Genomic DNA, 27,228 nt, shown 5'->3' with positions numbered 1-27,228 from the left:
GGACAGGCTCCTGTACCTTAAATGGTTGTGTACAAGAGAGAATTTCAGCAGGTGTTTGTAACTAGGCTTGCCATATCCCGCCTGGGGGCGGGACTTTCCCGGTTTGGGGTGGGGCCACACGGTCCCACCCCAGTTTGGCCCCTCCCCTGGGACCTCCCCCCCCCAGCAAGGCCCTGGAGGCAGCTCCAGCCCTCCCCATGGCTGTGTGCCACCCTCCCCGCCTCCCTGCCTGACTTAAGCCTAGAGAGCAGGTCTTAAAGACATCTGCCACTCAGAACTATTGCCAGCCCACTTGGTATATATACCCTGCAAAAGGCATTACTTTCAGGTTACAGTGAGCAAAGAAAAAAAGGCCATCAATCGTTCCTGTTTCCCTGGGAGTCTAAATGCCTCATCTTTTAAATGTCTACCAGGTCAGTATTGTTGTAATTCTTTATCACAGGGTCGTTTTTGAGGCCCTAAACACCTTTCCTTGTAATATGCAAATTTCTCCTGAAGCTGACCAATGGGAAAGAAGCAATCAGCCCTCCCCTTGGGTTGGTTTTCAATGGCTTGGAAGGAAGAGATTTTGCCTTGCAAGTTGCTGGTAAATAATAGAAGGCTTTGGGGTAGCAAAGGCTGCAGAAATAGTTTGACCCCCCCCCCCCCTTAAACATCCATGGCTCAGTGCTATGGGATTCTGGGAATTGTAGTTTCTTGTGGCACCAGAGCTCTTTTGACAAAAGGAGACTGAATGGAGGCATTGCCTGGCTGGGGGCAGAGCCTCTTGCCAGCAGTGAGAAGGCTGCGATGATGAGGAAAAGCAGGGGCTCCTCTGGTGGTCCTGGCCACTTCCCTTGGCTCCCTCCCTCCTCCTCCTCCTCCTCCTCCTCCTCTCAGAGTAGCCACAGCCAAGGTGAGCTGCTCATTCACACTCCCTGGCTTTTCTCTCCCCCCCCCCCTGCACTTTGAGACCCCTTTAACTGCCAAAGCTCAATGCTCTGGAATTCTGGGGTCTGTGAGGCATTTGGCCTTCTCTGTCAGAGAGCTCTGGTGCCACAATAAACTACAATTCCCAGGATTCCATAGCACTGAGCCCTGGCAGTCCAAGCAGTGTGTTTTGGACACAGAGATCCTCCAAATGAATCCAGTCCCTAGCTTTTATATCTCTCACACACACTGCAGGAATAATAACCCACTTTGAGACTGCTTTAACTCAGTGCTAGGGAATCCTGGGAATGCGAGTGTTTGGGAGACATTGAGACTTCTCTGTCAGTCATGGCTCTGAGGCCACAATAGACTACAATTCCCAGGATTCCCCAGCACTGAGCAGTCTCAAACTGGACCATTTCCTCAGTGTGGATGCACCTGGGGAGGAATTCTGGGCACTGCAGTTCAACTACGTTTGGAGGGTTATGTGACTCCCTGTCAGAGATAGCTCTGGGGCCACAGTGTACTACAATTCCCAGCATTCCCCAGCACTAACCCAGGACAGTTGAGTCACTCTTGAACTGGATTATTTCCTCAGTGTGGATGCAGCTTTGGTGAGGAACTCTGGGCATTTCAGTCCAGCATTGTTTTATTTCTGCAGTGTATTTTGGACCAGAGACAAGGTGACCAGGCATCCTCCTCCTTTTCCAGGACATGTCCTCTTCTGTCAAATTTCAAAAGGTCCTCCATTTGGATCATGGCTAAGAAGCATGGATTTATAAGTACATGGGTGTTTTTAGCTTTTATTTACATTTTTTTGCTTGGGTGCCCTACATTTTGGGGTGAGGGCATTGGTCACCTTGGTCAGAGAGCTTTCCAGGGGTTAACTGCCATTCTGCTGTGGTGCTGGAACAAACCACCATTCCCAGAATTCCATAGCATTCAGGCAAGACAGTTAAAGTGGTCTCAAACCAGATTATTTCTCCAGTGTAGATGCAGCCCAAGCCTTTTGCCTCTCTTATGCCTGAGATTTCAAAGCCCAGCCTTGGCACCACAACAAACTACAAATCCCAGGATTCCATAGGATGGAGTGATGAGAGTGAAAGCAGTGTGGCAGCAGCCTAAGTATGCTTAATGCAGTTCTTAACATGGTGCACCTCTTGCCTACAGAGTCTCACAAGACTTTTTTGTTGAACAACTTGTACCCATTAACTCCATTTCATGTCTCCTTTATTTAGTGGGGAGGAATACAGACAAAACAAGTCAAAATGAAGGAAAACCAAAGTCTCTTGACCAAAGGGTTTGGTTGTGGAATAAGCCTCTGAAATATGCAAGAGGCAATGTTAAAATAAAGCCATGTTCAATGCTCAAATGTGCTGTTTGGAATGGGGAGAGGGGGGTGGCCAGAAAGGGAAGTACATTTCCGTGATCTGTCTACGAATAATATCAAAATGTCCTCCATTTTGATCATGCCTAAGAAACATGGATTTATATGAACATTTCTAAAAAAGCCTCAATTTTTTGCGTGTCCTCCATTTTTATAAAATGTGTCCTACATTTGAAAATGTTGTCCTGCATTTGTCCTACATTTGTCCCGGTTTGGAGGTCCTCACTTATGGCAACCCTATTTGTAACACAACCAGGCAACAAACAATATCTGCTGAAATTCTCTCTTCTACACAACAATTAAAGGTATAGGTTTCCTCTCCAATTTTTATACTGGCAAGCCTACTATGAAACCTTGAGCTTAAATGGCAGGGAGTCAACAATACTGTGGTAGGCTTCAAATTCAAATACCAATTTTTCCAGCTGTGAGTGATCAGGCAAACAAATGATGTGAGATACTTATGGCAGATACCTTGCAGAACTGATGCCAAGGCAGAGTAAAGTCTGAGCTTGGCTACATGGACTTTATACAGTCTCCTGCATCCACGGATTCAACCATCCATGGCTTGAACATATTTTTTTAAAAAAATATAAATTCCAAAAAGCAAACCTTAATTTTGGCATTTTATATCAGGGACACCATTTTACTACACTGCTGTATTTCATAGGATTTGATCATCCATGGGTTTTAGTATTCGCGGGGGGTTGTGGAACCAAACCACAGCGGATACCAAGGGGCCACTATACTTTTTAACTCAGATATAAAGTAGCTTCATTGTGTCCATATAATGTAGTGATATCTATAACCTACTAATAAACAGTTTTTTCCTTTCAGTTCTTACTTCTCTCAGCAATTAATGGAACTTTCTTCACTATTGCTGTCAAAAGTTGCTGAAGATCGTCTAAGTAGTCTGTCCTGTAAGAAGGAAGAACTAGTATTATACAGGGCAGTGCACATATACACAGCACTAACCAGTAGTTCTTTAGAGAAATATATGAGCTCACAGACATGAAGGGCCAATGTAACACTTCCTTCTTTTAAATAATTCAGAAAAACATAGGATCCAGGATTCAGATAAGCAAGGCGACTTGTTTCTACGGCCATATCCATAGGCATATAAATGCAACTTTCTGTACTGCATCCAGTGGGTAATGTACATACCTGACATAACAGAACCAATAAGTATACTGTTACTGTACATCTGCTGACACTGTTTCTGCCCTGCTAGGCAAGAACTCTGACACTACTTATTAATCTAGGCCCTACCCTGATAGCCATTATAAATTGCTCCATTAAGTAGTCAAAAATCTCACTTGGAGAAGTTTCATTTCAGAATCACCATAACTTGTTGCACTAGATTAGAACAATGTGCTTTGTTTTCCCATCTCATAAAATTCTAGTGGATTGTAAATGTATAATCCAACATTTATTAGGATCTCATTTCTCTCCTGTTCCCATGAGTTAGATCTCTGTTTTGCTTTTAAACTAGGAAAGAATAATTACCCAATGAGATAATTTCCAAGTTCAGAGCTTTCCTCTGCTTTTACTGATACTGCACCATCTTGGGAGACCAGGGAACTGCAGCTCTGCCCTGAAGAATCAGGCTCTACTTTAACTTCAGAATAAACCGAATAGTTAAAAAAAAAAGAGAGAATTAGAAATTAAAAGACAACAATATAAGAAAAATTATTTGGGTTAGCTCAATACTTCAATTAATCAACAAACGAGGCTGACAATGCAAGTGCAATTCTAAATGGATTTATAGGATAAGAAAGGGACCTAGATATAGTGCTGACTCTAGTACCCTTTTCAAATCAAATGAAAAAAAAAGTACACCAAGAATGAAGGGAACAGTAGATTTAAAATGAAACAAGCCAGTTTAGAATACTGGGGAAATGTTTTCATGAAAGATACCAATGCAAAACTCCACACTTCTGTCCTAGTATTTTAGAAAACATATCAGCTAAGAACAACAATTTCTTATGCATAATAGCTAATTAGGACTGTTCCTATATATTTAGAGATACTGATGTGCATTTTTGGTGGATCATATTGTACTGCTGTGCCTACAAAGCACACATGTACAAACATAATTGTGCATTTGTTATTTGTTGTTGCAAATCTACTACTCCTGCATAGAGGAATTTGATCATGAATGTACTAATTTCTGGAATTTTTTGTAGTATAATCCTAGCTCAAATTCATTTATTCTAACTTACACATCACTCAGTGTTACAGAATTCAGTGGCATATTCCTGCATGTCCATTTGGACATTATCACCTTGTCAGATCTTTGTGCGTTCAATCCATCTTGTACACTAAGGCGTGCTTAGTGGTTCTACAACAGAAATTCCAACAAATATTTGACCCAGATGTGAAGTCGATGGCTTTCATGGCCGGCATCGATAGTTTTTTGTGGGGGTTTCGGGCTATGTAGCCATGTTCTAGAAGAGTTTCTTCCTGATGTTTCACCAGCATCTGTGGCTGGCATCTTCAGAGAATGCTTTGCCTGGAAAAAGTGGGTATATATATACTGTGTGAGCTTGGGAATGCAGGAGTGATTTGCATGTGGATTGTTCTGTGCTGATGGCAGGCCTCAGGCTGGGAGGCTAATGTAAAAGAGGATTAGTGTCTGCTAATGGGTGATCATTATCTGCTGGGAAAGCCCCTGAATCTGAGTGGTTTCCCATTTGCATTTGCCGAGTCCTTATTTTGCTATTCCTCAGGACTGGCAGCCAAATTTTGTTTACTTTAAAGGTTTCCTCTTTCTGGTTGAAATTATCCAGATATTTGTGGATGTCAATGGCTTCCCTGTGCATCCTGAAGTGGTAGTGGTTGGCATGGTCCAGAATTTCAGTGTTTTCAAACCATCCTGGGCATAAAATACTGTTTGAAAGACTGAAATTCTGGACCATGCCAACAACTACCATGTCAGGATGCACAGGGAAGCCACTGAAATCGACAAACACCTGGACAATTTCAGCAGTAAAGAGGAAACCCTTAAAGTAAACAAAATTTGGCTACCAGTCCTGTGGAATACCAAAGTAAGGACTCAGCAAATGCAAATGGGAAACCACTCAGAGTTAGGAGTTTTCCCAGCAGATAATGATCACTAAATAGCAGACACTAATCCTCGTTTGCATTAGCCTCCCAGCCTGAGGCCTGCCATCAGCACAGAACAATACACATGCAAATCACTCCTGCATTCCCAGGCTCACACAGTATATATACACACACACACACACCTTTTTCCAGGCAGGCATTCTCTGAAGATGCCAGCCAGATGCTGGCATAACGTCAGGAAGAAACGCTTTTAGAACATAGCTACATAGCCCGAAAAACCCACAGAAAACTATTTGACCCAGATTTAGTCACAGACAATGGCAAATAATGCGATCACCATACTGCCATCCAGTGGAACCAGGTACAGTGGAACTTCGCCATAGGCGGGCGCGCCATACGCGGTCTTGAGCATATGTGCTTAAGCCGCGGCGCGTGCGCGCGGGGCAGCGCATCCCATTCAGTTGAATGGGCGCGCGTGCCCGCTGCACCCCGCGCACCTCTGCGCCGCCATGCACGAGCCCCATTGTTTACAATGGGGCTCGAGCATAGGCGGAAATCGCCATACGCGGCAGGATCCGGAACGGATCCCCCGCGTATGGCGAGGTTCCACTGTATATTACAAAATCATTATCGCCTCCACAAGATTTGAACACAACAGTGAATATTTTACCTTTTGCAACAGACACTGTGGAAGGGCTTGGAATAGTTGCATTAGCTGAAGTTACAGGTGTAACGGCAGAAACTTTGCTAGAAGAGAGTGACTGTATCACTGGGGGGGAAAAGAATAATAATAATAATAATAATAATAATGTATGGTGGGTAAATAAATACTTTTCAGTATTAGAATGTTAACGCTTGCATAAATTGATTATTTCACATCACTAATAGAGAACTACGGGGCCACTGTAACATGGGTTTTTGGAACTGACACTAAAACTCTCTATGTACATTTTCACATCTGTTCTGCCCCTGCCCTGCTGTTTTGTCTTAACATCTGTCTTCATGAAGAGATCTGGAGATCCCAAAAGCTTCTGTTTACAATTTTATGCATTTTGGGTTGGCCTTAATAAAGATATTGTCTGACAATGGAGTTTGGGATTTTAAAACTGGTGTTAGTCTCAAAAGAGTGTGATAAGTACTATGTAACATTACTTTTAAAATGCTATACTCATTGTTATCTTGACATATTGCATTTTACCTTTGTTTACAGGCATCAGTATTGTCTGGACCCCTCCAGAGGCAGCACTCACACCAAGTTGTTTGAGTTGGCTGGGCACTGTCAGAACAGCCTGTTGTGGACTGTTCTGACTGGAGTGAATCTTTAACACCCCTAAAATGAAAGTGATATTTAAAAAGGCATTTTATGCCTTACTTCACAAAATAAAGAGGCTATGAAAACAGCTTTCCTGTCTACTCATCAGAACTAATACACAAGGTGGACAGCTGATGTTTGAATCAGACCCAAATATCATTTCAAAATCACTACCAGCTGAAGACAGGTGATTAAATAGAATAACAGGTATATTTTTTAAATTATGACAATAAAAATATTGATACAAGTGTTTTGCAATAACTTACAAATGGAGCTTTTATGGTACTGAAGCAGTACTATAACCACTGATACGATTGTCAGCTGAGAACAAGGGTCCATTATTATGATCTTCACAGGCAAAAACAAGTAACAGTACTAGAATCAAACAAGTATTTGTTGTTGACACATCCCTTCTAGCTTGCTTTACTCTTTAGAATTTACAATTTGAACATGTCACAAGAGCGATAAATTAGTTTTAAAAACAGCAGCCACTGGAGACCTGAATCAGATTTAGAATTGCAGGTGCTATTTTTTCTCTTTCAGAAATCTCCACAGAACTGTCTGAATATAGATCTTGCAACATGAGCTGACTCCACCATTAGAGCGCACATTCATTGCAAGGACAGAGACAGAATGCTCCTCAGTGACAGCTCTCTTCTGTTTGAAGGAAGTCTTTGGCAAATTGTAAATCTTGGTAAAATTACTTTGCCTTTGGACTAAAATTCCAGAATCTCCAGTCAGTATGTTGGAAGATCCTGGAAGGTGTGATCCACAAAGTGGATGCCATCCTCTGTCAGTGGGCCCAGGGAGACTATTTGACATGGCAATGCTTCAAGCTGTGGTGGGCAGCCACTGTTTTAATTTCCCACAATGTCCCATAACAATTAAAAAGGTAGCTAGATCCAGCTGCCTGTCACTCATAACAGGGCTGAACAAATAAAAATAAAAATAAATAAAACTGTGGGGAGTGGGAAGTAGGCAAAGTGCATCCTTCAAGGGCACTGAAACCCTGTCAGCTGTCCAAGGATGTCAGATGTTACTGTTGGCCCAACTCACTCTCCTTGGATGGAGATGTGCCCAAATCCATCCGTGCATTTTCTGGAAGAAAATTTTAAGAGTTCTGTTGCCTTTATGCATATGAATGTCTGCTGTCAGTTCACTGATTAAATTATGTATTTATCTGTCTCCACTGAGTGTCCAAAAGCTGTGACCTGGTGTCCATTTGCACACACAACAATTATCACTTCAATAATTGTTCCAACAGTAGGAGAGTAACTCACTGTGTTAATTTTTTTCCTTTAAAAAAAAGAACAACAAGAGCTGATAGCACAAAACTGGAAAAATTCTTCTCTAAATGCCTTTCACAATATTCAAGAAAGCCCTTTAAAAAGTAATCAGAAAGGATTTTTCACCACCATCAATAAAACAATAAGATTCCTACTTATTACTTCTAAAATGTGTCTTCACTACATCTTAGTTATCAAATAAAAATTAACTCAGGCCAGACACCCACATTCCTTGTAACGTGATACGTTTGAGCTTTGACAACTGGTTCCCTGTGTTAAGGCTCTAAACAGTGTGAAGACAGAATACCATCAGCACTTTTATAATTCCTTTTGGAACAAGACAGGCCACATGTACACAACAGTGAGGTGCTGCAAAACCTGCACTTTCAGCACTCAGGATCAAAGTATTATGTTAACCTGATGATAAGACGGAGGAACAAGGGCTGATTACCTGATACTGCTGTCTTCCCAGATGTTGAAGCTGGAGCAGTAACCCAAGAAGCAATGCTTACAACAGCAGATGCACTTGTTTTGTTAGGCACTGCTGATGCTGTTTGCCCATGGCTGACAGGACCTTGGTGCTGTTGTCCAGATGCCTTCACTATCGGGCCTCCAGTTGGAGATGAGCTAGAACTTGCACTATCCACTGGCTGAGTGAAAAAGAAGAGGCAAAGAGGTCAACGTACTCTTCACATTGTCAGATTGGACAAGAACAAAAGAAAAGCAGATAACGAATTGCAAAGTTATCCATTCTTCTCATATTTTGTGTACACATAATTTTGGTAAACTTCAGTTCATATATCCACATTTGCTAAGGTATCAGAAGTGAATCAATGAGTGAGAAGAAGTGATGTTCCCTAACCTGAATTATATTTTGAGGCAAGTTAACTGTTAAGAATTGTAGAAGTAGAAAATAACAAAAGATAAAATTGGTTAAATGAGAAAGCCAGAACAACAAAATGGATTATATTTCTATGTTCCAGGAAAGGATAAGGAGAAAGAAAGAAAAAGAGAAAATAATTGGCCCTATAATGGTGAATTATAAACTATGGAAAAATGGCATAGAAATGGGTATAAAAAATTGGAAATAGCTACCAATAGAATATTTAAATAAGAGTAATAATTAAGACTTTGGGAAATACTGAAAAAAATAAAGACGACGGGATTTAAAATAATTGGAGATTTATATGATACAACAGGGAAACAAACAGAGGAAGAATTAATTATATTAATTAAAACCTAAAGGGAGATTCTGAAATAAGAAACACCCTACATTTAAAATCTAGAACACTTCTGATTTTATTTTTTTTAAAAAGACTCTTAGGCCTGTTACAGACTGCCAGAATAAAGCTGCTTCGGGTCTCTTTGGAGGTATGCTGTTTAAATGATGCATGCATCCTAAGAATCCGGAAGCTGCACCAAAGCTGCACTCCAGTGCTTAGGAATGGAGTGTGGCTTTGGTGAGACCTCCAGACTCTTAGGACCCATGCATCATTTAAACAGCATACCTCCAAAGAGACCCGAAACAGCTTTATTTTGGCAGTCTGTAACAGGCCTTAATTTCAGTGCATCTTCTTGCACTATCTGCCCTTTTTCCTTGTATTTGACCATTGACCAACACTAGGCCTTACCTGAGCTACTCCATTTGATGGAAGTGTCACAGCTGGAGTTGTCGCTGTAGTGATCACCCCGCCAGATACTCTTAGTACAGTGGTGCCAGGTTTTGAGAGTTGTGATGATGCTGGTAACGATTTCAGTGTGTTATCTGATATTTTCATCAGTGAAGCTTGCCCACTGGAAGCTGCCTTTGAAATTAAAGATATGTTTGAGTGTAAACTATAATTTTACAAGTCAGATATGCCCAAATAACTGTTTTGACACGGCAAAGAAAATGAACAGGATTTCCTCCTATCAACAATCCCTTTTAAAATTCTTAAAACATGGAATACCAAGAAACTGCAGAGGAGAGCTTGGGAAATTTACTTTTCTGGAGTACAGCTCCCAGAATCCTGCAGCCAGCTTCACCATAGCAAGGGGCTCAGGGAGCTGTAGACCAAGATGTAACTTTTCCAAGCTCTGACACAGAAGTACAAGAGTTTCAAAGAGACTGTTATATCAACCTCATGAATATGTATTAGGATACAATTGTTGCAGTGAAAGCCATCTATTTTATGAAATTCCTCTATATATTTGTCCCTTCCCAATATAATAGTCAGCCTTCCCAATATAAAGGGTATAGCTCAAAATTGAGTTTTCTGCTCTTCTATTACTTTTCATTTTATATCTGCTGATCCCATTATTTCCTTGATTGGGCACTAACATCCTGTTGTATAACAGTGATAAATACACAAATACATGGCAGCATAAATAAAACTTGACTAAATAAAGGTGTGTTTAGACTGCTATGCTCCATCCTTCATAGTTACTGAAGGTATTGTCTTTTAGGACAAAGGCTGGACACCAAACCACAATTGTTAATCCCCATTAAGGTAAACCCATTCAATCACTGTGAATTTGATTGAGCAACACTTATACAAATGCTATTGATTCAGTGGGCCTCCTCTAGTTGGGACAAACAACTGGATTTAGGTCAAAGATGAAATTTCAAGCAAATATTTGGGACAAAATTCTTATGAGTTAACACGTACTGCCTTGTTCTATCTGGAATAGCTTTCTTTTAAAAACCCCAGACAGAAACCAAAATCAAGTTAGAGAGGGAACTCTGACATGAATGGAAGCAAAAAGCAGAGAAGCAAAAGCCTTCTCTTTACTTAACTGAATGCAACAGACTTAATTTGCAGGACATCATTTGCAGAATAATTTGTATAGTAACAATTTATTTTGGTCTTTCCCAAGACCATGATAAGTTGGTTCCTTTCACTTTTGGGAGCCAAATTTGGCATTACTCGGCAACTGTTAATATATGTTTGTCCTAAATGAAACTCAGGGCTGAAACAGACGGCCCAAATGCGCCGTGCTGGTGCCGATTTTAGCGTTAGGGACCGTGCAGCAACCGCACGGTCCCTAACCCTACCAGGGCGGTGCTATAATGGCAGCGCCCCATGCATACGGCCGCCACCATTGTGATGTAAGTGATACGTGGCATCCACATATCACCACACATCGCTTAGATAACAAGTGCACCATTGGTGCACTTGTTATGTTTCCCTGCAGCGCGGGTTCTTTTTCCTCCAGAGGGAAGCCTTGTAGTTTGGCGGCTGCAGCTTCCCTCTGGAGGGAATTAGGCTGCCGGCAGGCCACCCTTTTTGGGCGGTCTGTCCCGCACCTCAGTCACAGCAGGCTATCAGTACGAGCAGAGAAAAAAAAAGTGTGTGTGTGTGTGTGACACTGAAACTATTACCGGTAACCCTCTTCCTACCAGCCATTTCCTCTCCTAAGCTTTACCCTCCCCAGCTGCTTTTCCATTTGTGGGAGAAGACAGATATGGCAGCTTGGTAGAAAAGAGAAATATTTATTGAACAATGGCCAGAAGGGAAAAGATTCACTAACTTCTCCCCAACACCACCCCACGATTCCACAACATAAAACAGAACCCTCCCACTGTTAACTTTTAATATGAAACAAACAAATCCACTCCATTGGGAAGACTTTAAAATGTATGTGCTCTGTGACTAATTCAGCCTTCAGCATTTTCCAAGGCTGCTGTCAACTTGAATAATGCAACACATACTTCTGAAGGGGAAAAAAAAATCAAATCAACCTCTCAAATGTTCATTCCATTTCTCTGCATATGTTTCTTTTGCCCAGTCCTGGGATAACTCATTCTCTACTCTTGTCAGTGATCCTGACATAAATATTAATATAATATTATAGCTGTGTATAGTGTTTTATTGGGTACAAACTCCTGCTTGGAGTTTACAAAAATCTGACATATGGAAATTGACAGAGAAGGTGAAAGAGCAGACGGTAAATGAGGGATCAACAGGAGAGCAAAATACAGCTGCTTCAGCTGAACTTGTTTTGATTCAGAAAGAGACAGAAAGTGTATCTCCAAGATATGAGGCTTGGAAACACAGAAGCTTTTGAAAAACAAGATATTTGATTTTTCCTAAGGGCCGAATGACCCAATAGCCTCATGTCTACCTAATAAGTCTAAAGAGACAGTGGGAAACATTCTAATACTGTCATCAATATTACTTTGTTCCCAATCATTTTGAAGAGATTGACTGCTTTACAATGCTGTGATTTTTCTGAAGTAAATGACTGCAATAAAAACTGGCATTCAGAGAGCTACTACAGGCATAACCAAGCATTCAGGCATGTTCAGTGGCATTTTGGATTGTTTTATTTGAATAGCCTCCACCTTACAACTGCCCTTATGGCTCAACTATTCTTAAAAATATCCCTGTTCCCAAAGCAAATTTGCTATGTGATACAGAACAGCTGAGGTTCAAGATACATAAGCCAAAAGTCCTTTATAGGCAAACCAAATGTGTGATTCCTTGAACTGCAACACTAGCCACAAACAAAAGTGATTTTGGAATTACCTGTGCAAATAAAGCAGCTGTTTTGGGTCCCGTTATTACTTTCAGTGCCTGATGTCCTTGTGAAGATGATGTTCCAGCACTCGCACTGCTTTGCACAACTGTTCCTGATGCTGCTTGCTTTGTAGAGCTCTGGTGAGATGGCTGGCCAACTAAAAATGTGCCCTGGGTCAAAGGGGGAAACATTTACAGTAAATGTAGATTATGCCATGGTGGAAAACATGTGGCCCAAATGCTACATGAAACCATCCTGGGCATAAAATACTGTTTGAAAACACTGAAATTCTGGACCATGCCAACAACTACCATGTCAGGATGCACAGGGAAGCCACTGAAATCCACAAACACCTGGACAATTTCAACAGGAAAGAGGAAACCCTAAAAGTAAACAAGGTTTGGCTACCAGTCCTGAAAAATAGCAAGATGAAGACTCAACAAATGCAAATGAGAAATCTCCCAGGGTCAGGGGTTTCCCAGAAGACAATGAGCACTAATCAAGCAGACACTAATCCTCTTTTGCATAACCTTCCACCCTGAGGCCTGCCATTAGCAAGAGAACAATACACATACAAATCACTCCTGCCATCCCAGGTTCACACAGTGTGTGTGTGTGTGTGTGTGTGTGTGTGTGTGTGTGTGTGTGCGCGCGTGCGCGCACACACGCACACACACACACAACTCCTTTCCAGGCAAGCATTCTCTGAAGATGCCAGCCACAGATGCTGGTGAAATGTCAGGAATAAACTCTTCTAGAACATGGCCACATATCCTGAAAATCCCACAAAAAACTATGGATGTCGGCCATGAAAGCCTTTGACTTCACACTACATGAAACCTCTGAGGAATGCCATAGGGCATTCTTCCTCCACAGAATTGGCAGATACTACCACAATCCTCCACATCTTAACAGTGTTTCCTTCCCTTCTTTTCTTGTTGTCTCAGGAAGAGTAGTATACATTTTGCCCTGAGGTCTCAAAGGGGTCTAGCACTCTCCTGTATCATAAACTGCTATATTTTTTGACAACTATGGTGGAGGTGATAAACATAATGGTAGCCACTATAATTCAGCACTAGTAGTGCATCTGCTGTAAGTGTGGTCTCGTTCCTACCTTCCAAGGGAAGGGGGATAGAGTCCAATGAATCCCCCTGACCTCTAGAAGCCTGACCTCTTATTCCACATGCGCATGCATATCTAAATACACATATATGCACATACATGCACAAGCACCCACACACCTACCTCTTCATACTCTATTATTCCCTATTCTAGAGCTCTGCATAAGCAGTCTTACTGTAAATTACAAACCTCTTGGTTTCTGTTTTCTAACAGCAGATCTTTTTTGTCATTTAGTACCACTTATTCTTGGAGGTAAAACATGATGCCTAGTCTCAATAAAGAAACTACAGTGCTACCTCGGGTTACGAAATTAATTCGTTCCGCGGCGCCGTTCGTAACCCGATACATTTCGCAACCCGAAAAGGCTTTCCGTTAGCGCTGGAAAGCCGCTAGCCGCGCTTCGCATTTGAATTTCGCGCTGAAACGCGCCGAAATGAATTTCGTAACCCGAAAAATCTTTCGTTACCCGGAACAGTTTTTTCCAATCTAACTTTTTCGTACCCCGGAAATTTCGTAATGCGATCAATTCGTATCCCGGGGTACCACTGTAGAAATGATCCTGTCAAGCAGTTCAAAAGCAACCCCATTTGCTATTTTTAAGGTCTGTATACAAATTTTAATGTTTATTTTTTAACTTTATAAATTGGTTAATTGCTTTTTAAATAACTCATATACAGTGGGATTTCAGTATCTGCAGACTTGCCATCCACAGATTTGAGCATTTCAAACAGCAAGGAAATAGAAAAGCCACAGATGGCAAGCCTGCACTGTCCTCAATAGTGGCGCGTGCATGTGGGGGGGGCTCCAAGACACAAGACCCAGCTCCCTCCGGCCAACAGAACTCCAGACTCCACACCACCCCTGAAGCCAAGTCCAGGGCAGAAGCCTTGGAGGGGGAGGGAGAGGGAGGGAGGACTTCTGTACATTTGTTCCTAATGCAATGCGGTCATGTGGCCAGGCTGTCATTAGGAACAATGGGACTTCTGCATCCATGGATTTTGGTGTCCGTGAGGGGGTGGAGGTGCCCCTGGAACGGATTTCATCAGCTGCTCCCAGGCTCTGGAACGACCTGCTGGATGAGATCTGCCATATTACTACCTTGGAAGCCTTTAAAAGGCTGTTAAGACGGATCTCTTCTGGCAGGCCTTTCCAGACTAGGGCGCGTTTGACACACAAAAAGTACGTACTAGGATTAGGAAAGGGCATCCTTTCTGGACGCTCTAACCCTAGTACGTATCTAGTATGTACAAAATGGTGGTGCCCATTCTACATAGGCGTTACCATTGGGACGCCACGACCTCACCGCCTCCAAATGGAGTGGCGCGGAAGTGACGTCCTGGCACCGCGCAAGGGTGCCTGGGGCTCCCTTTCCGCGGCACCAGAAGGAGCTCCGAAACGGAGCGCTTTCCTTAATTTGCGTCACTAGCGCAGCCTTTAGATGGCTGCGCCAGCGACACAAAGGAGAGTTTTGATTCCTAGGTGAAAAAGCAGAATACAAATCATCATCATCATCATCATCATCATCATCATCCCCCATGGATACTGAGGACTGACTGTACATATTCTTAACTGTCTTCAAGTTGGGCTTGACTCACGGTAGCCATATGAATGAGACACCTCCAAGCCCCCTTTGTCCTTAACTGCCCTGCTCAGGTCCTGCAGGCTCAGGTCCATGGCCTCCTTGATTGAATCTATCCATCTGGTATATGGTTTCTCTCTCTTTCTACTGCGCTCTACCTTTCCTAGCATAATTGTCTTTTCTAGTGGGTCACCTCTTCTCATGATGCAGATGAAGTATGTCAGTCTCAAATTAGTTATTTTGGCTTCCAGGAAGAGTTCAGGCTTGATCTGTTCTAGAATCCATTTGTTTGTCTTTTTGGCCATCCACTATATGCTTATGCTACTATTAATGACTCTGTATAGTTTTTAATTTGTATTGTTTTAAAATATGTTGCTAGCAGCCTTGAGTTCCATTATGGGGAGAAAAGTGGGATATATATTTGTTTCTTTGAATCCTGCCAAAACACTGCTATCAGAGTAAAAAACAGTGTAAAAGGTAAGTGAATTATTTTACAGTAAATCATCACTATGGAAACAAGGACACGGATAACAGAGAGAGGTTCCTTTTTAAAGAAAAGGTATCTAGAGCCCAAATTGTGCCCCTTGTTGATTTAAATATGCTATAAGGCATACTTACTGCTCAGGAGTGGGCTTCCAAATGTCTTTCGGTAACAATTCCTATAAATCTTTACCACTGGTAATGCTGTTCGGTGTTGGAGGCAAGCCCCCCCCCCCCAAAAAAAAAAAAAAAAAAAAAAAACAACCACCATCTGAAGCACCACAGTTGGACATCCCTTCTCTAGCCAAGAATATTAGTTGCTTCATGCCCTAGAACCTCCGGTGCTTTATCTAGAGTCCAGTAAAAGTAGAGATCTATAAACAGCATTATGACTTCACCTGTGGTGTTTGTTTGAGGATGTAAGAAGTGTAGGTGAGATGCTGAGATAAGCCAGTGCTTGTGCTTTGGGTTCCTCCACCTCCACTTGCTGAAGAGCCTGACTGCTGACCTGAAATAAATAACAGTTACATACTTAAATGTAGCACAGCTTAGCTCCATTATTCAAGCATTATATTAAATAGTTATCCTAAGCCACAGGGGGACAGAATAATCTCCTCTCTTATGCTAATCTCTTCGGTTAACATAATTACAATTTTCTCTAGCACACTAGTCTTCCTTTGTTTAACACTAACTGGTATTGTTTGTAGCCCGCAGAATGGCTCCTTGAGGTATGAGCAGCAGCTTCCCCTTCCCAGAAGGATTCTTGCTGTTTGTAGTAAGGTACAGTTTTGTGCCAGGAGGTAGATTTGCCAAGTTGGCCAAATTGGTGGCTGGTAACTGCAGTGTTGCCATTACTAGAATGAAAAGAAGAAACAGAGAAGGTTACACAGGTTTTCAAAGACTGCCCTATGCAAAGTGCTACTTCGATAAAACAGATAAAAGTGGCTTAAAACAATCACCACTCTTGCATTACAACTATAATTTACACCTCCAGAAACTCTTCTGAAGACCATGCACTGATGACTTGCACTGTGATTACAATAATGTAATTTTTATACTTGGTTTAATGACCACACCATTTCAAACAGCAAGGAAATAGAAAAGCCACTGTTGTGGACAGCTTTAAACCCCCAGTTAGACAAGAGGAAGATAAATGCACATTACAATGCAGAATTATACACAAATAATTAATTTTTGGAGGGAGCAAGATTCTTGTGGAGGGAGATGGCAGGGTAAGGGAATTAGTAAAACTGGTTGACTGAAGAAACTTGGCCATGCTTGATCTAGACATTAGTCACAAGAATATTACTGTAGATGAAGAGGTGATGTTTGATACACTGTAAGAAATATTAACTGCAATAGTACTAGCAGGTTTTTTGTCCAGTCTTAGAAAATGATTGCTGTCCTGCCTAGACTACAGCAGGGGTGGAAACAATTGGACAACAATTCCTACCAGTCCTCACCAGCCTAGCCAATGGAGAGGAATGCTGGAAGTTGCAATCCAACACAATTTCCAAACTCTGGCTGAGAGGAATACCGCTGGACTTAGAAGATAATTACAGTATTCCCAAATTAAGCTAACTCTTAGTAATCAGTTAGTCTTAGGCAACCATAGGAACATAGCTGCCTATTGCTGAGTCAAAGCATTGGTCCATCCAGCCCAGTACTGTCAACTATGACTCACAGGAGTTTTCCAGGGTTTCAGGAAGAACATTATCCTAGCCCTACTTGTAGATCCATGGGATTCCTTGGTGGTTTCCCATCCCAGTACTAACCAGCTACAATTGAATCTACCAGTACTCAGATGGCTAGAAGGAGGAGGGGCCCACCATCCATACCATCTGAAATGAGGACAAAAATCAGAACAGCTTGAACAAATGCAGGGCTATGACTAACATTGTCATTTTTTTCTTTCTTTCTCCTGTATGATTTTTAACAACTTTGCCTGATGAAGAAGCCAGTAGAGCTTTGAAAGCTTGCAACATGTATAATGTGCATTTTGGCTGGCCCCATGAAGGTATCATTTTGGGGGGATTTTTAACAATACTGTACTTTAAAATCAGGTTAGTTCAGGTTGGTACAGTAAATAACATTTATAATCCTGCAAAAGATAAACATAAAGATCACTTTACCTGAACCTTGGGGTCCACTCTTTGGAACTCCTGTTGATGGAACCTGAGCCTTTGTTAACGTCTGTACTGGCTGAGCAACAATGGTTCCTCCACCGCTACTCACAATAGCTTTTGCCACTCCTTGGGTTAAAACTTGTTTTCCTCCGACAGTCTTTGCTACTGAAGGGCCAGATTTTGCCACTAGTATCTGCCCACCGCCAATGGCCACAGCTTGCTTGACTGTTGCTGGTAAAGCTGAGCCAACTGGAACACTAACAATCTATAACAAAATAAAACATGTTGCTTACATGACACAGCCATAATTGAACCAAAAAATATTAGTCAGCTAAAAAAATTGGGCCTGCACTGGTAGCTGTGAGGAACAAGTGCTGGACAAGATTTTCTGGCACATAAGTACTATTTAGAGATGAGCCAGAGGTTGAAAAGTTACTTTTGGGACTACAACTTCCAGAATTCCCTAGCAGCATACTGTCTGAAAAAATATTTTTTCCAAATTTTATTAAATTTTCAGGTGGATCTGATAATTTTTATTCCTCTTTCTTTTCAGAGTCCATTAATGGGATTACTTTTAAAGAGGCAATATTTTGTGTTTTAGCATGTTCTAAATGGTTAAAGCTTCTTAGCAAACATAGCATTATCAGTAGACACTAACAGTGCTGTCACTAAAGATAGTTTTTATCATGGAATACTCCTGTACCTGCAATTAGCCCTTATTTACTTGGTAATAGCAGTTACTTTACATACATATGAAATTTATGTATGTAAAGTAACTGTTTCAAGCTCTGCTGCTATCTACCTGAGGCATCTATTACTCCTGTTTAATCTGCATCAGCACACACATGGGAGGAAACAACTCCAGTAGCCACTGCCATTAGGCATTAGGCAGCTCTGGCACAGAGGAATTTAAAACTGTGTACCTTAGATGATGCTGACCCCTCTCCTGTGCTCACAATCTGCTTCTGGGGTGACAAAGCGATCATGTGACCGCCTTTCACAGTAACATATTGCTGCACTGAAGCCTGAGAGACTGTCCCAGTTGCTGGTGCTGGCGATTGCTGGGGAAGTTCTCCAGGCTCTTGCTTTATTATGACCTTCAAATAAATCAGACAGAAATTAAGAATTTACAAAGCAATCCCATAGTCCTCCAACAACCATCTAAGACAGATCAGGATGACCCGGAGGTCATACTCTGCCAGGAGAGAAAGAGTGGTATTCGTCCCTGAGTGGCCAGTTAGATCTATAGAAATCTGTACAGCCATTCATTTACTTCCTGCAGGAGGCAGCAGAAGGCCTTGAAATGTGGCATCCTGGAGACTGGTAGGACAAAAGGACTGCACTGTTAAGCTTTTAAAAAGGGAATAATTAAAAATTGCCTGTGAAAACGTTCTTAAACCCATTTTTCACTTTGCTTTTATCTCTGTAACTAATACCAAAGATGCTTTTAATGGCAGGTTCAAATGCCATCGTTCAATAATTTCCCTTGGGCTAAATCAAGGGAAGTAATACGCAACCATTAAAAGAGTAGTGCTAGTGTACTCCTGCGTTGTTGCCACATCTGACTGACCACTGTGGGAACAATATGCTGCCTAAATAGGTCTTTTATTGCCATCCAATCAGGCTCTCCTTGACTTTCAGAAAGAATGAGAACATTTCTATAGGTGCATTGGTCAATGAAGGCTGCAATGGATAAATATTATTACTTATCTTTAAATAATCCTTTGTACAGAAAATATGGAGAATCATTGGGGTGCAGTGGTTTGACTATGACTCTGGAAAACAGTTCAATTCCACACTTAGCCATGGAAACCCATTGGGTTACTCTGGACAAGTCACATGGTCTCAGTCCCAGAAAACTATATGATAGGGTCACCATAAGTTGGAAATAACTTTAAGGCATACAACAACAACTATGGAAAATATACAGCAATATTTACAAATGCTGCAGCCACTGTGCATGAAGATATTTTTAAAAATGAAGAGAGAAGATAATGGAAAAGATATTCCATAAAAGAAAGAGAATTCCATCATTCTTTCTTTTGAAGAAAAGGTACAAAACTAGCACATTCTACACCTTTTGATACATGTCCAGAACCCCAAGGAGCAAGCAATAAAAACCACAAAGTTCAAAGCACATGTTTAAAATGTTTTATGGCATGTCTCAGTGTGAAATGGGACAGCTGCTGTTGCTATGTGCTTAAAAGAGAATAATACAATCACAGTACCTTTGTAAATGTTCCAGGTCCTCCTGTCATAGATTTAGGGTTTTGTACCTTGGAATGACTCCCAATTGGACAAAGAGGGGGCATGGTTGCAAAGAGTGAGTCCTCCTGCTAAAATAAATAGACAATGGCACACTGTTAAGCTAGATGCCTTTTTATTTTTAAGTGTTATGATTTAGTTACAAGAAATGAACATATCCAAGAAAAAAAATGTAAACCATCCTTAGATCTACAAAATATTTAGTCTTCATTTCAATCCACAGAACCAGTTGAGGAATGTAATGTAGTACTGATTTTAGTTACTCTAAAAATCTATCAGGGACTAGGAAATAAAACTGATTACAATGGTAATGGTGTAAAACAATTAAAATGATTTATTTTTAACTAATTAATTGGTGAGACACAACTGTGATAGGTAAATCTGAGAGTTAATTGTTAATTATTTTAAAGACTTTATATGATTACAATACTGTATATGGCCATACCTTTTAATAATGGCATCTTTAGTTATTAAAAAATACACATTGCAGTACTTCATTCACTACTGAAAAATTGATGACAGGGAAATTTAATTAATAAAGTGAACAGTGTGTTTAATTGAGAATGGCAGAACAGGAATAGTTAATTGCAAAAATACAGATTTTTCTGCAATTAACTATTCCTGTTCCACCATTCTCAATTAAACACAATGTTCTCAACTAAACATGCTGTTCACTTTATTAATTAAATTTCCCTGTCATCAGGTTTGCAGTATTGAGTGAAGTACAGCAATGGGTATTTTTAATAACTAAATATACCATTATTAAAAGGTATAACCATATATAGTATTGCATTCACATAAAAGTCTTTAAAATAATTGTGTCTCACCAATTAACTAGTTAAAACAAACCATTTCAATAGCTCTGGGAAAGGAAAACTACTGTTTAAGCCAATATATTTAGAAGTGGATGTGGACTTTGCTGCATAAGTGATCCTGGTTTGAATGAGCATGTTTATGGCAGTGCTGCATGGGAAACACATGGGTTTTGCTTTTCGGGTGCATGCAGCTGCTTCTTAACTAATGGGAGAAGCTGGGGTGGGAGTGAGGGACAAACACATTGCATGCTGACGTCTGCTAATACAGATGTCTAGTCTCAGCTCCCAATTTAGAGTTCATATTTTAGATAGCATGAAGACTATACATAAGTAACTCCTTTTACAGCTGAGATGGGGAAGCTATGACCCTTAGACTAAAATTCATATTAAGACTGGTATTATGTTTGGGACATATACTGTACATGTGTAAGTTTCTCATATGCATGCACATGTTCCTTTTTACATGCTGGATGCATTGATATTCTCTTCTTCCCTCCATAGCAGCCAATGCCCTGCTCCTGACTTACTGAGCAACCACTGAAGAATGGGCATTTCCTGCTTTGGGGAGAGAGGGCAGGATCACAGAAGCATCTCCCCATAGCCAGACACAAAATGGAAACATCAGTGCTGAGATCCATTGGGATCCTCTGGAAGTCTCAGTGCTGCTGTAATCATTTTGTGTCTGGCTATGAGTGCATAGTCAGACACTTCAGAGATCCTGCCTGCTCCCCATGAAGCAGGGAATGGCTATGGTGGTGGTGAGGTTCAGAAGCTGTTCAGCAAGTCAAAAGGTGGTGGTGGTGGTGGGGGGGGGGGTGTGGGGGTGGGTATATGGCAGGTCTAGCACAGGCCTGCATGCTGACCTACTACACTAAGCTGAGCCATACAAGATGGCAGCCACAGTGTTGAGAATCAATGAGCGAACTAGACAATCTTGCAATATGGCAAACTCCATCTATTTCTGAGCCTGGTATTACCCATGAACAGCTGAGCTCCTCCAAAAGCAGAGGAAGCAAAGCTCTGGAAGAATAGCAGCTCATCTGCATACTTCTTCATATCAAACTGGAAAGGGGTCTCAGGGGGAGTGCCTCAAGGTTGTGTCCTGGCCCTATTACTTTTCAACATTTTTATCAATGTATTAGACAGCGGAGGAATCCTTATCAAGTTTGCAGATGACACAAAACTGGTTTGTGTGTGTGCCTAAGAATCGGAAAATAGGAACAAATCTCAAAAGGACCTATATAAAATAGAAAATTGGACAGAAATGAATATAATGAAATTCCAGAGACAAATACAAAATTCTACATTTAGGCCATAAAGATTAAATGCATAGGTACAGCATGTGGGATACATGGTTCAGCAGTAGTAGTCCATGATAAAAGGATCATAGGATTATTGTTGATAATAAGTTAAACATGAGCCAGTAGTCTGATGTTGCAGCAAAGAGAGGGAATGCTAATTTAGCTTGCATTAATAGCTTCCAAGTTGAGGTAGGTAATAGTCCCAATGTATTTTGTGCTAGTCGAGTCTCATCTGAAATACTGCATTTAGTTCTGGGTGCCTCATTTTAAGAAGGATATAGACAAGTTAGAGAAGGTTTAGGGAAGGGCAAAAAGGATGATAGAACGTATGAACAAAACATATGAGGAAAGGTTGAAGGAGCTGGGCACGTTCAGTTTGGTGAAGAGAAGACTGAGGGGTGACTTGATTGCACTTTTAAATACCTCACATGGGCTGTCACAGAGAGGAGAGGGCAGACCTGTTATCAGCTGCCCCAAGGATATGACCAGGTATAATGGTATGAAGTTCAGAAGGTGAGATTTTGATTGAACATTAGAAATAACTTCTTCACAATAAGAGCAGTTCAGCCATAGAACCAATTGTCTAGAGAAGCGATGAGGTCTCCTTTTCTGGATATCATCAAAACGAGACTGGACAGCTACCTGATGGGGATGGTTTAATTCAGCGGTCCCCAAAGTGTGTCCTGTAAGGGATTTTGGACTTCAGCTCCCAGAATCCCAGACTATTGGCCAACATAGCTGAGGCTTCTGGGAGCTGAAGTCCAACATCTCTTCTAGTGCACAGTTTGGGGATCACTTGTTTAATTGGAGATCCGGCACTGAGTAGGAAGTTGATGACTTAGTGGCCCACAAGGCCCTTTCCAACTCTATGATAATATGATTCTCCCCACTGAATTTTCCTGTGGGCCAATGATCCTTTCCAGGGGAAAAAAGGTTTTTATCCTGTCTTTACAGGACAAGCGTGCTCATATGCTAATTTCTGCAACACATTAAGCAACTTAAAAAGCTAAGTACACAGAAAATTAACTTATTTAACATGTTGTAATCAGCTTAGAGAGAGAGAGAGAGAGAGAGAGAGAGAGAGAGAGAGACTCTCAGAAAGAGAATAGGAAAGCTAAGATGCAAATACCATTGTTCCTTAAAGTGATCTAGCTAATTACAAATAAGTATCTTTGAATAGTATTATGAAGTTATAAAAGGGTGCACTGAAATGTGTCAGTTTTTGCTAGAAATTCATAAGCCTGTGAAGTACTATTAGCAATTTTCTGGAACAATCTAGCTTTGTATCTTTAATACTACTTTCCAAGCCCCAAAATAGCAACATTATTCCTCTCTGACAGATCAGAAAGTCAAAATTAATTGCTCCCAATTTTGGTGAGGTTCCAAATCACCACCAGAGCCATGGAATCCCTTTCATCTCACAAAGGTTTAGATAAATATTATTTTGATAATGGTAGCTATAGATCTGTCCATCTCTTTGCTTGCCCTGAATACTGTTCTAGCAATATAAATCGCTTTATAGGAGAAAATATCACATTTAGCCAGAAATGCTATTAAAAAAAAAACCTCAACCTGTTCGATAAGCTGATTTGGGGAGATCTAGAGCATGTGGTGACTACAGAGATCAGAGCTTCTTCCACCAGTCTTATATAACAGAGCACTGCATCACCCTGAAAGAATAAACAGGACCAGAGCTCCAACTTTATGCAATTATTTGGGAGTCAGTTCTGTTGAACTCAGCAGGATTTATTTGGAAATAATGCAAATGACTGTATTGCAAATATGCATTCTGGATTCCTCCCTCCCCACTAGAACAACCAAACCATTATATGATGGAGGGGAAGGCTGCTGCTGGTGGGGGAATAAAGACATTTAACCAGGGGCCCATTCACACTACATACTGTAAATATAGCATTGTGGTTCCATCCTACTGAATCCTGAGGTTTGTAGTTTGGTGAGGCACTAGATATCTATGGCTGAGAACTCCAGCCAGAGAGATCTAGTGGCAACTGAACCATGGCAACTGAAGCGGAATAACAGCACTATAATGGTACAGTATGAATACACCTCAACTCTACAACGTGACTTTAGAGCTAGACACTGAACCAACACAGGAGCAGAAATGCAAGTTCCAGAATACTGTACTTAAGAACAATAGTCAGAATGTACTGTACACAATTTTATGGTAAGTTTTTAGAACAGGAAGAAGAGCCAGTCAAAAGGATGTTACCTTAACAGTAGAGGTTATAAAACTGCTTCCATGGATCTTTGAGACTGGAGACCCTGCCCCATGAGAAGCCTGGGAAACATTTGTAACTTTACTTGCAGGGCTTCCTACATATTGGAAAAGACAGTGAACACATGAGCATAATACATAATATAATTGCTTGCCAAACAATGTGTGGAATAAGACAACAGCTGTCTGATCACACTAACAGTAAAAATGAGGTAAAACAGAGGCATAGGGACACTTGCTTCTCACCCATAAAATAGCCATGAGGTCTGGCACCTGTTCAGTAGCAAATCTCCCAGGCTCACTACTGGGAAAGCATAGGTGCATATGAATCCACTTCTTGCAAATTTGATGGATCTGGCAGATCTTCTATACTGACTCTACCAGGACTGGGTGCATTTAAGGAGTGAGAGAGGTTACTGTTGTTCCCTATACATCTTAGCAGAGCTTCTGATCAAGACCTAAGGAGGAAAAAAAACACTTCCTTCTTCAGCTTCTCTATGTCAGAAGCAGGAAACCACATGCGAGCCAGTTTTCTACTCCCTGCTTCCTCCTGCACTGCAGCCCCCATGTGACAAAATGCCTAAGTTTCCCTTCCAAAATCGTGACCAGAAGTGACATCATGTCACCTCCTTTTGCTATTTTGTGTGTGTGTGTGTGGGGGGGGTGGTGGAATGAAATGAATGAAGGGCTTTTTACATGTTTGCTCATATATGGGGAACTTTTTCGAGTGGGTGGGATAAAGCCACCCCCAAATTAAGACTTTTTTTTTTTTTTTAAGTAGGCTCCAGGAGTCACATATGACTGGGCTACACTTTCCCACCTCCTTGTAATAACTATGCCATTAAACAGAGGGGACATGAAAGGGAAGGGAAGGAACATGCTTACAATGCAATAGAATTGCCAGTGTAGGGAACTGTCTTCAGTAGTACTTCAGCTGACATGGAAGATCTATCTGTAGTTATTTACATGCAATAGGTCGCTTACATATAACCAATTTCTTTATGTAAAATGGTGAAAATGCAAGTGAAAAAAGCTGACAGTACACCTGACACCTATAACCTCCCAGGGCAAACTACTTTAAGGGACAAGAAATAAACAGAGCTGTCACGAATCTAAAGCAAGGCTGGAAAACTATACTTCTTGAAGCTGTTGAATTACAACTCCCATCATTACTGATGACTGGCCAAGATGTCTGGTGCTGATAGGAATTTGAGGACAACAATGGAGTAGTGTTGGACTAGTATCTGAGAGGCCCAGATTTACCAGTCACTCTTGTTCATTCAGCCTATCTACCTCACATGCTTCTTATAAGGAAAATCTGAGGACATTGAAGAATGATAGGACATAAATATAACTAATAAACATAAAAACATTTGGAAAGCCAGATTCTCTAAAACATGCTCCCCAATGCTGTCTATGGGGAAGAGCAATTTTTAAGCTAATTTTTAAAAAAGAAATTAAGTCCCTTGGGCCTTTAACTATGGGGCTCAACAGACAGACGGTCTGGAGCTGCCATTTTCCCTCTGGAGGGAGCCAGCAGCAACCAAACTGCATGGGCTCTCTCCGCACCAAAAAGAATCCACTAAAAGTGGGTTTCTTTTGGCATGCATGGGCGCCACCATCAGTGCACCATTGCACAGTGTGTCATGTCAATGATGCAAAGTGCGACGCCCCGTCGTGTGAAAGCGGCGCCACAGTTGCGTCATCATGGCAGCCCCCGTATGGACGGGAGGCCACCATGATGGCAGCATCCATACGGACTAGGGTTCAGGAGCGTGTAGTTGCTGTGTGCCCCCAAACTCTAGAATCAGTGTGGACACGCCCTTCCCGCCCATCTGTCTCGGGCCAATGACTGTCAAGACAAGGATGAGGCACATAAGTCTCGGGCTGCAACTACACTGCAGAATTAATGTAGTTTGACACTGCCATGGCTCAATGCTATGGAATTCTGGGACTTGCAGTTTTTTGAGATATTTAGCCTCCTTGGTCAGAGAGCTCTGGTGCCACAACAAACTACAAATCCTAGGATTTCATAGGATGCAGCCATGACGGTTAAAACTGTGTCAAGCTGTATTAATTCTGCAGTGTGGCAGCAGCACTGGTTGTTAAACCTCTGGGGAAATAGTGAGATATTAAAATGAGAAAAAAGCAAGAACTGAGATAGTATGCATACTGTTCTGTGTATAATACACACCTGTGTTTGTAGCCACTACTCCAACTGTTTGGGCAGGTTTGTCCACAATAACGTAAGGGTTATTGACTATTGGGGTGGCAGCCCCTTGCTTCATATGCACTGGAGTTGAGGTTGGGGTACGAGGTAGCGGAGAAGGACTGGGGGTTGATATTGGAGACCCTAAAAAACAGAAGGGAACTTCCAGTGATGTCTGGCAGACACCAAAGTAATGATAAACAACGATAGCAGTAATGTGGAGAACTGTATGTTTTTTGGTGATAAAACTATTATCAACTCTACTGTAAAAAAGCAGTTCCATGAAAACCAGGCAGCTACCACTTTTTCTCAAGCTACATATTCTTATAGAGGAAGGAAACTAGGCTAACTCAAGATGCAGTATTTTCCACCACAAGTCATACAGTAAACCACACAAGACCACATGAATATAGGCGCTGTTGGCTTCTTTAATCACAAATCAAACAGAGGCTGGATGGCCATCTGTCGGGGATGCTTTGATTGAGATTTCCTGCATGGCAGGGGGTTGGACTGGATGGCCCTTGCAGTCTCTTCCAACTCTATGATGCTATGATTCATTTCATTGTCTCTACATGCACGTTGGTCCTTGCAGGCTACAAGTGAGCAGCCTCACTTGGTACCATCTCAGGCTTCGGACC

At 41.4% G+C, this 27,228-nt stretch overlaps 1 protein-coding gene across 5 annotated transcripts in view; it reads right to left on the bottom strand.

Annotated features, from left to right (window-relative positions):
• The window catches only part of YEATS2 (YEATS domain containing 2), a 69,120-nt gene that overhangs the window by 19,387 nt on the left and 22,505 nt on the right, over positions 1 to 27,228 (bottom strand). For 4 of the 5 annotated variants that reach the window (XM_089509570.1, XM_089509569.1, XM_089509571.1 and 1 more), the window contains 14 exons: positions 26,576 to 26,734; positions 24,376 to 24,479; positions 19,993 to 20,100; positions 18,688 to 18,861; positions 17,771 to 18,029; positions 16,331 to 16,492; positions 16,037 to 16,146; positions 12,466 to 12,627; positions 9,589 to 9,762; positions 8,409 to 8,607; positions 6,558 to 6,689; positions 6,030 to 6,128; positions 3,800 to 3,911; positions 3,138 to 3,211 (listed from right to left, as the gene is read on the bottom strand). In XM_089509570.1, coding sequence (XP_089365696.1) covers positions 3,138 to 3,211; positions 3,800 to 3,911; positions 6,030 to 6,128; positions 6,558 to 6,689; positions 8,409 to 8,607; positions 9,589 to 9,762; positions 12,466 to 12,627; positions 16,037 to 16,146; positions 16,331 to 16,492; positions 17,771 to 18,029; positions 18,688 to 18,861; positions 19,993 to 20,100; positions 24,376 to 24,479; positions 26,576 to 26,734 — 2,028 coding nt within the window. The remainder of the gene's footprint in view (positions 1 to 3,137; positions 3,212 to 3,799; positions 3,912 to 6,029; positions 6,129 to 6,557; positions 6,690 to 8,408; positions 8,608 to 9,588; positions 9,763 to 12,465; positions 12,628 to 16,036; positions 16,147 to 16,330; positions 16,493 to 17,770; positions 18,030 to 18,687; positions 18,862 to 19,992; positions 20,101 to 24,375; positions 24,480 to 26,575; positions 26,735 to 27,228) is intronic. The other variant, XM_089509572.1, reaches the window with a different exon arrangement.

The sequence above is a fragment of the Sceloporus occidentalis genome, unplaced genomic scaffold, assembly GCF_023333645.1.
Source record: "Sceloporus occidentalis isolate IW3139 unplaced genomic scaffold, rSceOcc1.0.p SCAF_2, whole genome shotgun sequence".
In the NCBI taxonomy this organism is placed as follows: Eukaryota; Metazoa; Chordata; class Lepidosauria; order Squamata; family Phrynosomatidae; genus Sceloporus; species Sceloporus occidentalis.
The sequence above is the reverse complement of the archived record's forward strand: the minus strand, read 5'-3'. Positions and strand labels throughout refer to the sequence as shown.